Below are 18,840 nucleotides of genomic sequence, written 5' to 3' on the forward strand. Positions count from 1 at the left end.
ATAATGATAAATATAGAAGTGGTTCTTCTTTTATGAAGCAGATGAATAGCAGATAAAAATAAAAAAACCAAATTTTAAAATTCAAATCACTAACACTTAAATGAATCACAAGTACATTACCTTAGCAAACTAATAAATTGAAGTAAATCTAGGGTTACTTATTTTTAGAAATGTTATTCTAATCTGTAAGTACAATAAATCTACTTTAAAAACCTTATGCAATAGCTATATAGTAAAATGTTTAAAAATCTGATTAGTCTGCATGAAATCAATCTATTATTTAATTTTTTGCCTAAATTTTCAAAAGAGTAATGATGCTAGAAAAATGAAATTGCTCAACCCATTCAACACACAGCTTCAGGATAAGTAGATACGAAATCGTATTTTGCTTGAATCCAGATGTTTATTAAAATAAACTGCAGTCTGGAACAGCTAAAATACACTACAGCTTATAGGGTGTGTCTGTTAGCTGTGAGTTTAGGACCACTGTATGGTTCAGGGCTTCCTGCATTGAGACTTGCTCCTCCTGAGGTCCACATAATATTGTCCTTCCTGGCATTTCATGAATGAATTCCAGACAGTATCCTCCCTCAAGGCAATCCAATTTCATTCCACTGTACCTTTGCTTATCTTCATCTGTAGTTTTTGTATTGGGTGGGCCAGAAAAATGAAAAACAAGTAAGTAAATAAATAAACTTTATTAGAAGAAGATTGTAAAATATTAATAAATACGTTAAATGATGATTGGAAAGTAACAACTCCAAAATCCTGCAGCACATATTAAAGAAAATATCAAGTTTACATTAAATAGTTAACTTATCTTTCCCAGAAGAGTTAACTATTAAAAAAAAACAAAAGAAAAGAAACTTAAGGATCTTTTGTCTATGGAAAAATGTTGTGATTTTCCAAAATCTAGCATATTATTAAGTGCTGTATAGCTTACCCAAAGGGTTTAAGTACAGATGCAAGGTAGTGGAATATAGCAAGGAATGTAATTTTTCAAATTAGACAACTGTCCCTTGCATTATTTAACATTTTGTTTGACAAGAGGATTGGAGATCCCAACTACCTGGATGCTGGAATTTATATTATGGCACTGAATATATTGAGCTTTATAAATGAATGTGAATATGCTCTATATAATATGTTGGTTTTTACAAAGTATACATTAAGATTCACTTATAAGTGAGAGATTAGCAGAGCAAGTTGCTATATACAGTATAACCTCTGGTTACAAATACTTCTGATCATGACCAAATCAGGTATTTCTTGTAAGCGCCAAATTTCCTTTTGTTTGTTTACAAACAACAGCAACCCATGTGTGGCTGCTGCATTAATTTTGGTTAGGTTTGGGTCACGATCAAATTGGGTTGTGACCAAAGTTATGGAACGAATTATGGTCGTGACCAGAGGTTCTTCTGTACTATTCGTGAAGCTAATAAAGCTTAGGAAAATATAGTAGTCCTTTAATGCTGCATTCAATTGTAAAATATATAAAAAAGATGAATTTATCACATGATTTCACACAGATTGAAATAGTGTGGTCATAATTTAGTCCAAAATATTAATTACATTATTTTATATTGTACATATTTTTATTTAGCTGATCATCCAAAACACCAACTGCTGAAAACTAAATAAAATAGGCAGTGTTTTTTTTTTAAAAAAAAACCCATACTATTATGAATATTTATTATAAACAACTTTCTAACCCTGGTAAAGAAGTATGTTATAACCTTTAAGATTCTTTAATGAAAGAGAAATTAATTTTTCTTCATAGCATAGCCTAATAAATATAGCATTTATCAAAGAACACTTTCAGACATTTTAATTTCTTTCTGTTAAGTTTTCCCTCTTTTACCATAATTTATAGAAGGAACCACTTAATAAAAGAATTCTAAATGTTTTATTATTAATTTTTACTTTTTTTTATACCGCTTGCTTTTTCCTGAATTGCTAGCTCCAATATATTGGTTACTTTAAAAGTGTAGATTTTGTGATACAAAACACAGTCAATGGATGGCATCTAAACCAATTGATCTACCCATTACCATTATCTCCCTCCCCACTCAAGCCTTACTACAAAGCTATTGATTTAAACACTGCTGATCGGTTTCCATTTTCTGATTTTGGGCAGGCTAATTAAGAAAGTGAGTAATTGTGATTACACTGCTTCAGGATCAATTACATTTGATGTAAGACAAAGTTCTCCCTTTTCGAACAATGTAAGGAAATAATTATCATCAGAATTGTTTTATGCTGGGAACCTTCCCTTAACTATAAACGAATGTCACATATATTTGGTCCTTGAAATGTGGACATAAAATATTCCAAACAAATATAAAGTCATTTGAAAGACCAGTGTAGATAAAACATATGCTCTGTTTAGAAGGTGTAAGAGAAAAATCTATTATTTGTGACATACAATGTAAGTGGTTTTGGGAAATGGAAACAATTTCTAGTCATCATAGAGACCTTTTACCTTTGTAATACACCACTACAAAGGGCTGCCAATAGAACTGCAGGCTGCAGAGAATATCACAAGGTACAACTTTTGGCCACTGGGATTCAGGCCACTGGCTAAGAGAAACAGATAGCTTACTGTATATTACCCTTTTCAGTCCAGCAAAAACTTCTGCAATAATTCTGAGTAAAAGTATGACTTCTGTACTTCACCATTAAATATCCTGAGCAGCTTATTCTCCCTTCTTATAGGGAAATAAGACAAGAAGAGATCTGATGCTGTGTCCTTAGAATGGATGAAATTGTCAATCCTCCTGGGTAAACCAGACACCAAATAGATAAGCTAATTGCACATTACTGTAAGACTACATTAATCTTGAAAATCTGAAGGTACAAACTTACCACCACCACTTTACCATCTGATCAATTAGGGTGGATCCTTCCTAAGTTTCTTCCCTGACCATTTAAGCTTCTTCCCTTGTCTGATTCTTTCCTAGGCAACCTCTCTTTTCCTTGTCCACCAAAGTCACCCACACATTCCATTACAGAAATGGAATGGCAGCTGCAATTGGTTCATCAAGCTGAATTTGGTGGAAGTGAGCAAGCTCTGAGAAGATTTAAACCTATAGTCATATAAATTTAGCACTTAGGCATCAGCTATTTTCCAGTCCCTATAAATTCAGCAAAATAGAATTTTTTTTGCTGAACTTTCTTCCTGCTTTTGCTGCTAGGTTCAAATTCAATTCAAATCTTTATTGTCAGCGCACAACATATGTACAATTAGATTGGTTGAGCTCCCTCAGTGCACACTCCCCCAAACACAATACAACTCACAGTAAAGACAGAAAATCCCTAACCCAATAAATCATATTAACAACCACCTAGTCCTATTGCATCAGTGTGAACATGTTACATGTTGTGCCGTCCTTGCAAGTCCATCGTACTATGTAGTTATGATGTTATTTTGCATTCAAGAGTCCGACAGCCTACGGATAAAAACTGTTCTTCAGCCTGTTTGTGCGGCTGCCCTACTTAGGAAGAAATATATCTCAACGAAGAAGTGCAGAAGAAACATGTAAAATATTTCTATAGCAACAAGTGTTGAATTCAATTCCCTTTTTATTAAACTATATTCTATACTTCTACTTAATTCACATTTGACTTGAATTACAAAACTAATGATACCAGATTCTGTAGAAGTTTGGAGTTACTACTCTCCCACAAGAGACCTATCTTCAGCCCCCTGGGAATTCTGTTGACTTTTATCTACAGCCAATTTGCCTTGGCTGCTAGTAGATCAGATACTTGTATATAGGTAGTATGAAATAAATTTACAGTACTTTTGAACTCTAGCCAGGCTCATGTTCATTGCGTCTAACAGATTCTTGGTATTGTGATGTAATTTGGTGTTGCGGTGAAGGTACTGGATTGGAAACTGCAAGGCCCTGAGTTCTAGGCCCACCTAGCTGGGTGCTCTTGGGCCAGTCTTATCCTCTCAGCCCTATGAAGCAGGCAATGGCAAATCACTTCTGAAATCTTGCCAAGAAATGTCAGGGACTGGTTCAGGCAGTTGCCAGGAGTCAACAATAACTTGAAGATACACCTCTCGCAAATGTGTTAAAACAGGAGGAAACCAATTATTTTTGTTTTTTTACCCCTCCAACTCTGTGCTTGGTTTGAGTTGTGTCATTGGGTTCACATTGTTCAAATCATTACAATGAAAACACCACTGGTGTCTGAAGCAAATCTATTTACAATGATGTTACTCACAGACCAGTGTTGAGGAATATTGATCTTTCTTGTTTGTCTAATAGGAAAATAATAAACAATTACTAGGCAATGTTGGAGAAGGTAATCAGTTTTTATATATCACTAATACAGCAGACCTCCCAAAACATAAAGATGATGATATGCATAAAATCAATGTGTTATGCTACATTGCTTATATTCATCACTGCAAAGAATTCTGAAGCTTTCAGGGCCTTAAGTCTGAAACTGAATTATTACTATATGGAGCAAGAGGCACTTGAAATGCAAACAGTCTGTAAACATGAAAAATTTAAAGCATATTATTTAATATGAGATCAGTATACTATATACCCATAACATACTGTCCTTTATAGTAAATCAGCACTGGCACTAAATATTGTTATATGAGGCAAAGAAAAAAGGTAAACTTCTTTTAATACTCTTATAATTTGCAAGAATCTTATAAAATGTTATTGTATTGCACTGTGATACTTTTCCAGTCCCAAAGAAAGTGGAAAATCTAGATTACATTTCAATATAAGGATATAAAAATTATACAATCTATTTTCTTTTGTATTGATAACCATAATTCCTTAGCTAGCTGATTTCTACATAGCTACTTTGAATTTAGCAGCAATATAGCCTAGCCTAATTGCTACTTATTTTGATTTCAATACCTTTTCAATACACAGTATTTGATGAGAATAAATATACAAATCTTTTAAACAAAAAAAAAGAAACAATGTGTAATAGAATTCTAGCTCACATTATTTGTAGGAGTTAATTTCCTTTTTCAGTCAGTATTGATATGCACTAAATGCAGGCATGTCTAGTTGGAAAAAGGATCCTGGTTTGGGAAAAAAAATGGATGCCTTCAACAATTTACCTGAGGAACTGTTTCACTCCAATAGGATTGGTCCGCCCCAGTTGTTCTGGCAGAAGGGGCATGCTGCAGACACTGTCAGTCAAACTATTCCAGCTGTCAGGGTCCAGGAGAAGAGGGTGTCTGTGGTGGCCCAAGCTCTCTGCCAGCGAAAACAGAGCTTGGGGGGAGGGGCACAAGGTCCTCCTGAGCTCCATTTTCACTGGTAGAGGCACCACAGGCTACTCCTTTGCTGTTTTTAGGGTGGCCCCACAGGCCAGATCTAAGCACCCTGCAGGCTGGATCCAACCCCCGGGCCTTGAGTTTGATACCCCTTCATAAGAGCCTTAAAACTGGATCAGCCAATGGGCCTGGGGACCCAATGTGGGTGTTCCATGTTTGAGGTTGTTAGTCGACTAGGAAGAACATTCCACCCCCACCCTATAGTATCCTGGTTTTAAACATATTTAATTTTGGTTTATTTTATATTTAATGCTTTCATGCTAGTACCTCTGTTTTTATGATGTTTGTAAGCCAACCAGAGTTGCTTGTTAGTGAGATGGGTAGCATATAAATTTAATAAATGAATACATCTCTTCAATAACACCCCCTGTATGGCAGTTCTGGTAGTTATAGAAAATAAAAACATTAAAAGATTACCTTTCTAAACTAAGATTGCAGAGATGCCCCCCCCCTTCAATTCTCCCCATTTGCAGTTGATTACTGGGTCTTGGTAAAACAATTTCAGGTATAGAAAGAGAACATCTAATTGTCATAGCCTAGGTCAGGGGTGTCAAACTCGATTTCAATGAGGGCTGCATCAAGGTTGTGTTTGACCTGGGGGGTGGATGAGTGGCCAGGGTGGGCGTGGCTAGCTCGATGTCACTCCTGTCAGGGGCACCTGTGGTGGCCTAAGTGCTCTGCCAGCAAAATCGGGCTCCCGAGCTCCGTTTTCGGCTGCCTCAGCCTCCTGCAACCCTCTGCCAGTGAAAGTGGAGCTTGGTAGCCCGTTTTTGCTAGCAGAAGCACTACAGGCCTGTCCTTTGCTGTTTCCAGGGGCCCCACGAGCTAGATCTATGTACCTCACAGGCCGGATCCGGCCCCTGGGCCTTGAGTTTGACACCCCTGGCCTAGGCCATTCTTTTGTTAATAGTAGCAGGGTTTACACTTATCAGTGACTCAACTGTTCTTTCGTCTAAAGCACTTTAAATTTCTTCTCTTTCCCCTTATGAGAAACAATCTGGTGTAGTGGTTAAGGCACTGTGACTAGTCCTACCTTAGGCACAAAACTAGCCAGGTATCTAAAAAGTCTAGTCAAGCCATTTAAATTGAATATCTGAAAAATTCTGCCGAAGTCCTGAGTAAGCTGGCGCCAATAATTGCTGGCTTATCACAATAGAAGAATGACACTGAGTCTGGATTGATTAACTAAGAAAAATAAGGTGACAGCTAGCTAGCTGGCTGGAGGAAAGCCCTTCAGAGATAAAATCAGGACAATCTTCTCATGAAAAGCAGAACAGAACAAGCAAAGCACCAACTTGCCAAGTTGATGAAAACCTTTAGGGAATGTAAGATGGGAGAGAGTGATCTCAAAGTCGCAGAACAACTGTCATCTACATGGTGGCAGAAGCAGCAAATTATTCCAATACATGCATATATGGATTCCTGACAGATAGTCAATGGCAACACATTGGTAAAGATCCTTAGGGATGTGGAAAGACTAAAAGAGAGGATAAATAAATGGTAACAAAACTGACCACCCATTTTCACACTAAACATCCCCACTGACAACAAATAGCATTTACACTAGGTTATATTTCATAAGACTTGAAGAACAGATTTAGAGTCATTCATTCATTCATTCATTTCCATGGCAGTGATTACCCTAGAAAAATGCTGCAACTGTAATTCACCACATGCTTTATCTGTTGTTTGGACAAGCTATGATTTGGGCTAGGAAATTTCTCTTTTCTCATCCAATAGATGAGTAAAACAAGCAATAGTAAATGCTAATGACAGGCTGTACAGGCCTAATGTTTCATATTTCTAAAGGAAACGGAGATGAATATCATTTGCACATTGCCTCAAACTTCCAATCCACAGGAAGTCACTTGATTCAGAGACTGAATCCTGCTTTAAGTGATTTCTATTACCGAAGTATGTTTTTTGGCAATGAATGACAGAAAAATAACATGACTTCTGTTCTATAGTACTTTATATTTTTCTAGTCTAGTAGTTATAGACACAGAAGCTGCTTCAGGATTGGCAAGCACAGTGAGCTACTGTGCAGCAAATATCCATGTGTACAATTTGAAATCTGCGATGAATTGCTATAACTAAGCTTAAGAGTCACACAAAAAAGCTGTTAAGAACATAGTTTATTTCCTTTAGGAGTTTAGGCATAGGCAATACCAACTGATCAAGTGCATAGCCTTCCATCTTTGAAAGAGAAACACACTAACTATCACTAAGGACTCCTTGAAACCTGAGCAGGCAAGCATTGCACATTCATTTCAAAAGCAGGACTCATAACTGCTGTAGTAGCAGAGTTAACATGAAGGCAAGTGTTTGCATTATCTAAGAAATGACTGGTAATCTTACTAGAATCGATGTTGGAAGGGCAGTAATGGTACCTGGAACTGCAAGTCATAATCAAATGTGGTTGTGTCAAAGTAAGTTAATGTGTTGAATGTGATCCTGAGTGGAAATCATATGAGTGATGCACCAAGGATGTCTAAAGATAATAACTCCTGCTGTCCATTCAAAGGGAATAATAATATGAGCAATAAAGCCCAAAGTCCATCTCATTTCCAGCTTCAAGAATGATCATTAAGTGATGATGATGTAATATGACATAAATGTTATTCTTGATCTGGTCTGAGAACAATACTTAGAACAATGCTAAGAAAATGGAGATTCTTGAAAATTTGAAGAGAATGGTCGATAAAAGATTGGAAGAGAAGAGTTTGATAAGCTATCTGTGCAATAGCTTGACAGTTGAGCAAGTTATGTTTTTGTTCACCTTTATCCTAAAAACGGAATGCCTTCTTAAGCTCTCTATATAAGATTGTACTGGTATAGGATGGAGTTGACTAAATGGGTTAGTTAACGGCCAGTGACTTTATCCAAGGTAAGTGTAGACGAATCCAGCATCATTGGATGTAGTTAATACAAGGGCAGTATGGATGACTCTAATACATATAATATCTAAAGGTGCTGTGATTAATGATGATTCATTTTGGCTCAGAGTAAGATGCTTCTCCACATGAGAATATTTGTTCATTGATGGAACAAGGAAGAGAAGGGAAGGATTCAGAACTAAAAGTGATGGAATGAGATGGTGAATTTCACATGGAGATTACATGAAATGTTAATACCACTCTATAATGCCTTGGTAAAACCACACTGCATCCAGTTTTGGTTGCCATGGTGTAAAAAATATGTCGAGAATCTAGAAAGAGTGCAGAGAAGAGCAACAAAGATGATTAGGGGACTGGAGGCTAAAATATATAAAGAATGGTTGCTGGAATTGGGTATGTCTAGTTTAATGAAAAGAAGGACTATGAGCAGTGTTCCAATATCTAAGGGGTTGCCATAAAGAGGGAGTCAACCTATTCTCCAAAGCACTTGAAAGCAGCAGAAGAAGCAATGGGTGGAAACTAATCAAGGAGAGAAACAACCTAGAACTAAGGAGAAATTTCCTGACAGTTAGAACAATTAATTAGTGGAACGACTTGCCTCCAGAAATTGTGGATGCTCCAAAACTGGAAACTTAAGAAGAGATTGGACAGCCACTTGCCTGAAATAGTATAGGGGGCTGAGCAGGGGGTTGGATTAGAAGACTTCCAAGGTCACTTCCAACTCTGTTATTCTTTTATTTTGAAATTAAACTTTGCCTACATTTACTTTGCTGTCCTCTGTAAAAAACATTCCAGACGTTCTTTCATTTTTTGATTTCCAACATTCAGGTAATACATAAGAGTCTGCTTTAATCTTGCACAGGTAGTCCTCAATTTACAACAGGTCGCTTAGTCATTCAAAATTACAATGGACTTCTCTGAGAATACTTATGACCTGGTTCTGAAGTTCCAACAGCCATTCTCCACAGTTACATGGCACCATTTGGCAAAAGCCCACATATATGGACATTTGCAGAGTTTCGCAGTTATGTGATCACATTTTATGACAGTTTTACTGAAAACCCTCCTTTGGTTCTGGTTCTCACATAACCAACCTATAGTAAACCATTGGTTTGCTTCAGTATTGTGGTGTTTGCTTAATAACTGCCACAAAAAAAGTCATAAAATTGGGTCAATCACATAGATGGCCTTATTTATAACCATTACGACTTATGAGCTCCATTGCGGTTGTTAAGTCCAGTCCTACCTGTAATTGCAGTTTTTTTCTCACAAGCTCTTAAGAAATAATTCCCCCAAATATGTAACATCTGACTGAGTTAGCTTAATTTGTTTAATATCTAGATTCTAGAACATTATAAAGCTTTGAGAAACTCAGCAACTCACTGTAGAGGCTCTTTTTATTCTTCTCCAGAAAGGCTTGATCTTAGTAATGAATACTGCATAAAAATTATAGATTGCACTTGAAAGAACGGCTCTGAAAATGTTCTTTGTATATTTTAGTCCTGCCTTATGCATGAAGGCAGGCTGGGTGGCTTTGGGCCAGTCACTCTCTCTCAGCCGAACCCACCTTGCAGGGTTGTAGTTGTGGGTAAAATAGGAAGAGGAAGGAGTATTAGGTATGTTCGCTGCAGTGAATTATTTATAAAAAGCAATAAAGGCAGGATGTAAATAAACATCATCATCAAATTAATAAACATTGTTATGCTATGCTATATGCTGTGCTATAAACTATGCTATTTTTCAAAAAATAAAGACAGAAAGAACTTTTGCACCTCAAAACTGAATATACTGATCAACCTTAAAGATAATTCATTTTGTTTTAAAAGTGTTCCAGTCAACTATGTTAACATTCCAGTAGTATAGGACATCAATGTTATTCATTTGCACTGCATATAAACGATTTGTTTTTGAAATGCCATTCTAGCATAACTTACCATAACTGGAAACTAGCAGCCTGTGTAGAATCACAGAAGTCAATTCCTACTGGAACGGTAATAGATTTCCCAGGTTCAAGGGATTCTAATAAACACAATGTTGTGAACACTGAGTAAGTTTCAGATAAACCATCCTATCAATATCTAATCCTTATCTATATTTATATATTTCTGTGTGTCTGCTAAAGTAAGTTATCAGCAAGAAATATGACCAAATACTCAAATAATATCAATGTATAGAAGCTATCTTAATTTTCCTTTTGCCTGATTTAGCTTTGAGATTTAAAATGGTGTTTATTTATCAAGGAAAATTACAGTTTGAATAAACCATCTGTCAACACCCTGAGAAGCAAAATATATTTATAATTTTGCAAGCCTGTATATCAATGACATATATCAGAGATACTATTAGGACATCCTTAATGTTTTTATAACCGTAAGAAATTAATTAATCTGCTCAATTTAAAAATTAAATATAGAAATATGAAATATGAAAAAGGAGATTACAGAGAAATGTGGGGAAACTGTCACATGGATTTTAAAAACATTTTAAACAACAGAAAAATAGTATTTAATATCTTATTTAAAAAGATCAAAGACTTGCAGAAGAAATAATGGGACTTTCTGCTTTTCATTGTTAAAAATAAACCTCAAACCAAACGATTAACAAATTATGTTGAGGAATAAATTCTGTGATTTTATTTTCTCAATGTTTGCTTTATTTGAAAAGTAACCATAGTGAATGGTTAACCTGCATGTCTACAGATAATTTTGGATAGCTAGACCTTTGCATTTACTAACAATATTAATGTTACTTTTTCTGAATCTATTAACAGATTATAGTTCTCTGGGTTTTTTGTACATTTTCTTCAACAAGATCAGTATTTTTAGAACTTCATATGATTAGATCCTGACATGTCAAAGAATATTCAAACACCTCAAAGAAAAGGATTTCTTCCATTACCATCTAGTAAAGCAGTAAGAAACAGGAATTTTTTTTTTTGCAAATCCTCAATTTCCTCTGCAGCATCCAAAGCCAGATGCCAAGCAGTGGCTTTTCAAAGTAACAGGAGGCAGGAGAAATGGGTAAATATTCTAAATATACTTTCTCCAGTTTCTTCCATGAATATCTTTTGAATGAAATTATATTTTAAAAATGTCAGAAGTGGGTGGGGAGTAGGGGAGAGAGGGGATGAAGTAGGAAAACTTCTATTATAACTGCAGGGCTCCACTACATTTGAGAGTATAATCTAGATCATTTTATCATTGCTATTTAGTGCACGCATCTGTTCCGAACAATGAGGACTCCAAAATGACAAAACACGTGCTAAAGGCTAACTTTACCTTTTTATATTTATCTTGTAATATTCTGTTCAAGTACATAAAAGGCAGAATTTGCATCATGATGTCATGGCACATATTTTGCATAAGGCCCCCTGCAGATATCTTGTGCTATTTACCTTGCAATGATGTACTGTTTTATATAAAATTATTTTCTAAAAATGTAGTACAAGTTTACAACTTAATCATGTCTGCTCAGAAAAGAAACTATTTACACAAACGTATAAATCATGTCACAGATTACAACACATTTCAATGGCATTGCAAATATAATCATGGCCTGTATCATAAAACATTCAATATATAAAAGGCTAATTAAATCATGAACTAAGGTGATACACTGATTTTTTAAAAACATCCAAATCAGTATTTTTTTTAATTTACACAATGATGACTAGATAGTTTCAAGATAAGAATTTAATTACCTATTGAATTAAATACGTGCATTCTCATGCCAGCTGGTAGCTTTTTTTCGCTTAAATGGATATTCTCTATCTTTTGGTCTGTGGTGTTAGTCAGCATCACCTGTACAGATACCATCTGATCACTATAAATGCACGGCTGTCTTGAGAAGTGATAATTGGCTGCTAATCCTTTTCCACTCATTCGGTGAAGGAGTTCATGAGATTTCATTGGCACAAAGAAGGGTGCACTGACCTGTTATATATGAAAAACAATTTTGTGATTATAGACTACTAAATAATTGTGAACAATCAAGTATAAACATTCATTCATTCATTCATTCATTCATTCATTTTTCACAATGTTGAATTGTTCATCTCCCTCAGAGAGGGACTCTGGGCAGGGTGTAATAAAACGTTAGAATGTAAAAACAGTATATAAAAAGTTAACATTTTAAAAGGAAGTATAGATAATTGCAAACTTTTAAAATTACTTAAAAGTCAAAGGGAGGGCTCTCAGGGCAGTAGCCAACTCCATGGCTATATGTTCCTCTGCACTTCCCACACAAGGCCGCAGAACCATGTTTTAACTACTTTTTGGAATGGGAGAGTGGGGGAGGTCTGCTTCACCCTTGAGGGGAGAATATTCCACAGAGTGGGGACAATGGCAGCGAAGGCTCTCTTCTTATAGACCATGCCAGTTGGAATTCTTTAATTGACAGGATCTGCAACATACCTTCCCTGCCTGACTAGATGGAATGGGTCAATGAAAGGGGACAAAGACAATTCCATAGGTAGTTTGGCCCTCGGACAATATTACATTCTACTGTGTTTCCCTGAAAATACGACCTACTCAGAAAGTAAATCCTAGTTTGATTTTTACACATGCACCCAAAATAAGCCCTACCGCCCCCCCAAAAAATAAGCCCTAATTAAAACCCACCCACTCCAGGGTTCACGGGTAAAAATTAAGCTAGGGTCGGGATGGGGTGCGTGAGCTGCCCTACCACTTACCTTTGGATAATTGCAGCCAGGCCCCGCACACCTCAGCCCATTTCTTCTGCAGCCGGCAAGGCGTCCTTGAAGGCCTCTGCGGCCGATAACAGAGCTCCGGATTGATCTGGAGCTCTGTTATCGGCCGCAGAGGCCTTCAGGAAAGTCTTGCTGGCCTTGCCAGACGAAGAAGTTCCTGAAGGTCTGACAGCAAAAAGGAGGCCAGGGGCAACACGTGCAAGTGACGTGAGTCAGGGGACGACCTCCTGAAAATAAGACCTGGTGCCTTTTTTGGTTGCAAAAAATATATAAGACAGGGTCTTATTTTCAGGGAAACACAGTGTCTGCTGCTAGCATTTCATGAAATTCTGTTTTACTTCATCAGACTGAATATCATTCTTAGTTGAAATATTTCTGTGATATTTTTAGTAACAAGCAGAAAATTATCAAAGCCATTTTAAAATTACAATGGAAACCCATTACTTTTGATATTTTGGAAGACCTTCAAGACCTGGCTATGTTATCCTGGGGGCTTCCCAGGAAACTACTAAGATGGTTCCATTGCTGATCTGGTTATCCTTATCCTCTCTTTGCCTAGGATTTGTATCTCTGTTTTTTATAATGTTTAGCTGTTAAAGTGTTTTTATACCTTTTATATTGTTTTTATATGTGATTTTATCCACTTGTTGTATGCACCACTCAGGTACTTTGGTGAGATAGGCAGCTATATAAATTTGATTAATTAATAAATAAAATAGTAAGAAAATAAATGTCAAAAGCTCCGGAGAAGTCAATGGCTTCTCCGGTGATTTCTAACAAGCAATGTCAATGGGGAAGCCAGATTCACTTAACAACTGTGTTATTAATTTAACAACTGCGGCAAGAAAGGTTGTAAAATGGGGCAAAATTCACTTAACTACTGACTTGCTTAGCAACTGAAATTTTGGGTTCAATTGTGGTTGTCAGTTGAGGAGTAACTATAAAGCAAATAAATTAATATAACCACTGATAGCATAGAGTAGGGGTGTCAAACTCGATTTCATTGAGGGCCACCTCAGGCTTGTGTTTGACCTTGGGGGGCTGGGGTGGGCATGGCCAGGGTGGGTGTGGCCAGCTCAACATCACTTGTGTCGGGGCATCTGTGGTGGCCCGAGCAGTCTTCCAGCAAAAACGGGCTTCCGAGCTCCATTTTTGGCTGCAATGGCCTCCTGCAACCCTCTGCCAGTGAAAATGGAGCTCACACAGCTCTCCTGAGCTCTGTTTTCACTGGCAGAGGCACCGTGGGCCGGTCCTTCTGTTTCCAGGGTGGCCCTGCAGGCCAAATCTAAACACCCTGCAGGCCGGATTCAGGCCCCGCGCCTCAAGTTTGACACCCCCTGGCATAGAGTAATGGATTTATTATTTTATCAAATAAATATTTTATTAAAGTGTTTGTAGACTGCTTATTTGTACAAAGCCTGATGTGATTTACAATTGCAATGAAATGGTTACATTAAATCAAATACTTCAGTAAAAAAAAAATTAAAATATTAATGTGCATTGGAAAAATAAACATTAAAAAATGAGTTTTCATGAAGCAGCTAAAACATCCCAGGGTGCAGACTTGGCATATTGCAAAGGGAAAATAATGTAAAGTAATTCCAAAAATATTAACATTCTAGTAAGTATTCTTATTGTTCTCCGAGCTTGGTTTTTCTTGCAGACATTTCATTAGCACTCTAGGTTACATCGTCAATACTCTGGCACAGGAAAATGAGATTTGGTGATTATATATAGCAGCTTGTCCTATCAATCCTATGTGGATATGGGGATATTGTTTTTATTTGATTGCTCTTGCTTATCTGGTGCTGTTTCCGGCTTCTCTGATTATCTAAATTGTATAGTACTTTAGCATGAATTATGGTACTCAAGATAATTTTCAAGTGAGAAAGGATGGAACTGTTTCTTTTAGCATTGGTTCAATTAAAATGTTCAAAAAACAGAAATATGTGGCTTAATGCATTAACATGCATTTAGCTACAGTATGATAACCAACAACAAATCCCACTGGCATATGGTTAAGAAAATCCCCTATATACTTTTGTATGTTTGAAGAAATTCAGTAGACATATTAAAGGAAATCTATGTGCCTGTAGATACAGAGACAAGCCACACATATTTTATCAGTTTATTACAGTAAGCAAATAAGCGTGGAATGAGAGTGCACATAACTGTCTACTTAGTGCTTACTGAAACATTTATAAGAGCTGTTATCTCACTAATAACAGACAGACAGCATACAATTTTAGAAAGGAAAAAGCTTCATATTTTCAACACTTCACTAAAAAGCAACTGAAGAGTGTAAAATGAAAAATACTCTGTGCAGTTAGCTGGTAATGGACCATATTATCAACTCAAGTTAGATTTATATGATACAAACTAATCACTAATAGTTATTTTATGATATGGCATGTCTGATTCTTAGGGGGTAGATTTAAGATTAAAATCATAAAATGTTTAAGCCACTGCTTAAACTGACTAAAATATAGATTAAAAACAGAAAGAACATGTACAATTCAAGCAGCTAAACTCTGAGATAATCTTGCAAAAATATGCAATCCAGAAGTCAAATGAGGGCAAATTAATGTGCTACAATGAGAAAAGTCATCTTGCAAATTAGTTTTGGAGCTGAAACTGGGTTATAGCTTTCTGTGACCTAGCTCTACATTAAAAACATTCCAAAACTTTCCCAATTTTAGAAATTTACAAAATAATTCCAGACCATTTATCTTTATGATGAAATTCAGAAAACAATTCTAAATTTCAGAATCAAACAGGACTAGAGTTTGTATTAGCATTACAAGCAGAGAGCGCAGAAACTGATACTACTAGCTTAATACTTTTTAAGTGTCTTTCTGCACAAGAGTTAAGGATTCCAAAAGTAAAACATCTGAAACAAAAAAGGACCACATTGCACAACTTGGAACCACATGTTCCACCTACCACCTGGAGGCAAACCACTAATTATCTTGTTATCTCTCTGGGATTGCAAAAACATAAGGCTAGCAAGCATGTACAAGCCATCCTCTCCATTGGGCTTGGCAGATCAGAAGTTGAGACACATTTATTTCCCTATATAGGTTGCCATGTAATAAAGTACTGAACTGATGGAAAATTGAAGCTTAAAAGAATTGCATTTCTTTGCAGGTCACAAAATATGGATTATTATTTGTGCATTCAGAGACTTAATTCAATTTCTCTCAGTACTTTGAACATTTAAATGCATTTTTAATTTAAAAAAGCACCCATTTGAATAAAGATAATTGCTATTTCAGTGCGCCCTTTTCCAAATGAAAACATTACTTAAGTAACTGCAAATTTGTTCTATTGAGTCATGCCCAGAAAGTTTTGTCTTTATAGACTGTACCTTTTCATATAGTTTTATTATGCCCATATTGAATATATGAAACTGTAAGGAAGCATTATCTGACTTTCTCAAATGAAGCACCATCAATATATTAATGGTTATTGCCATTAAATTAAATCACAAAACTCCAAAAAAAAATGATCTTGAATATTGCTTGGATTCAAATTCTTGGGTAACAAAAATTGTTTTTAGATCAAACTGAAGTGATACTGGTCAGTAGGACATCTGGTTTAAGAATTCAGATTCAATTGGCTTTGGAACTGGTTACATTACACACTTAGGAGGCTGTTCTTGAAACTGTACTAACCATCCATCTTCGGAACTCAATAGTTGTTTCCAAAACTTGATTTTGTGTGTAACTATTTGCTCTTCCTAAATCAATATGATATAGTCACTTATGCTCTGGCCATTACTGTAACACATTTAGAATGTTGCAATGCCATTTATATAGGACTCCTTTTAGAAGTGTCTAGAGTTTGAACTGGTAGTAAATGTGTTATCTAGACTGTTTACTATTGCTGCATCATGTTCATGTTACTCCAACACTGAAAGTTCTACAACAGCTCACAGTTCTTTTCTGCTCACAATGCATAGTGCCGTTATTATAATTTCAAACATTTCAAACTTGAAATTGCTTGGGACTATCTGACTATCTGAGGGACTTCCTGGTTCATTATGAACTACCCCTATTGCTATGATTTATGTATTAACCAGTGGTGGGATTCAAAACATTTTTACTACTGGTTCTGTGGGCATGGCTTGGTGGGCGTGGCATAGCTAGGTGGGCGTGGCAGGGGTAGGATACTGTAAAATCTCCATTCCCTCCCCACTCCAGGGGAAGATTACTGCAAAATCTCCATTTCCTCCTGATCAGCTGGGACTCGGGAGGCAGAGAATAGATGGGGGTGGGGCCAGTCAGAAGTGGTATTTACTGGTTCTCCGAACTACTCAAAAATTCCGCTACCAGTTTTCCAGAACTGGTCAGAACCTGCTGAATATTACCTCTGCTATTAACATATAGAACTCCTGAGTATAATCAGCATTCTGATGAACTTCTCTGTAGCCTAACACAGTAATTCAATAATAAAAGGTATAGACCATCACCATTCCTTTTGTGGCCCTCAGAGAATTTCTCAAAATGCTACACAATGCCAATGGCACATCTATAAATGATTCAGAGTTTAAGGTCCTTTGAGTAATCTGCTTGTATATTTTGTCCCTAACAAGGTGAGATTGGAATGCATGAATCATTATTTAGATCAGTGGAACTGAACCATGCCAGAAATGATCAATATATTAGAGAAACACAAAAACGATATGGCATTTTCCCAAGATTTCATGATAAATCTGTAAAAATTGACAACATTTTTTTCACTAATGTTCAGAATAACAGAATATATAGAATATAAAAATTCTGGGGTATTCATTAGCCATGCTTTGTATTTGTCACCAAAGAAATTGTCTAAAATATCTTATAAGGGTGTTTCAAATTTTTGCTGCAAATAAGAAAAACATGAAAGGATGTTTTATCATGTTTGGTGGATGTGTAAAAAAAGTAAAAAAAAATGGAGACAAATATATGTATTAATTCAGAAGATTTTAAAAGTACAATTGAAACAAGAGACTGTTTTTTGAGACCAGACAGGCAATTAGAAAAAAGTTGTGGAACTTTATTTTTATATATGACAACTGCAGTGAAACTATTACATGCTCAAAAGTGGAAAGATTCACTTCTACCCACAATGAAGGAATGATTGGTGAAGATGGTGGAACTTGAGAGATGGCTAAGTTAACTTTCTTGATTTGAGAAAATATTTATATTTATGGTTGACCGGAAGCGTCTTAACAGACTTTTTGCATGAAACAGGGAGGGAAAAACTCTTATGACTTGTGGCTTTGAGGATTAGAAAAAAAATTGGAGAATAGGAATAACTGAATTTTTTGTAAACAAAGAATAAGAGATAATTATGTAATTATACATATTTGCTGCAGAGGAAACGGGAATTTCTTTTTATTGCTTCTTACTGCACTTTTATACTAAGTGCAATATCCTTAGTCCTGTTCATTTAACAGTGAGTTATGACCCATCCTCATATCATCCCATGGTCACTGTTCATTTAACAGTGAGTTATGACCCATCCTCATATCATCCCATGGTCACATGATTTCAATTTGGGAAGTTGGCAACTGGCTCATATTTATGATGATTGCAGCATCTTGCGATCACATGATCACAATTGCAACCTTTCCTGCTGCCGGATGAACAAAGTCAATTGAGCAAGTTGATTTGCTTAATAACTGCATAATTCACTTCATGATCATGTGATGTGCTTAACAACATGGCAAAATGATAAAATAAGCTCCAGTCATGTGATGACTCACCTAATGACCACATCACTTAGTAACAAAAATTCTGATTCCAATTATGAATGTAAAACAAGGATTACTTGCACTTAGATTTACTACTAATATTTCTAAGAATTAAGAGCTAATGTTTTTAGTTACTTTTATAAAAGAGAGCTCCGGATATTACACATAATCTGGTAAATAA

The 18,840-nt window shown here is 36.1% G+C and overlaps 1 protein-coding gene across 2 annotated transcripts in view; it reads right to left on the reverse strand.

The window, feature by feature from the left end:
* The window catches only part of AP3B1 (adaptor related protein complex 3 subunit beta 1), a 164,253-nt gene that overhangs the window by 23,662 nt on the left and 121,751 nt on the right, over positions 1–18,840 (reverse strand). For both annotated transcript variants that reach the window (XM_070938829.1, XM_070938830.1), the window contains exons 23-24: positions 11,915–12,146; positions 10,149–10,233 (exon numbers count right to left, since the gene is read on the reverse strand). In XM_070938829.1, the coding sequence (XP_070794930.1) occupies positions 10,149–10,233; positions 11,915–12,146 (317 nt within the window). The remainder of the gene's footprint in view (positions 1–10,148; positions 10,234–11,914; positions 12,147–18,840) is intronic.

This window comes from Pituophis catenifer, unplaced genomic scaffold (assembly GCF_029215685.1).
Source record: "Pituophis catenifer annectens isolate HBS135680 unplaced genomic scaffold, rPitCat1.0.hap2 SCAF_2, whole genome shotgun sequence".
Taxonomy (NCBI): Eukaryota; Metazoa; Chordata; class Lepidosauria; order Squamata; family Colubridae; genus Pituophis; species Pituophis catenifer.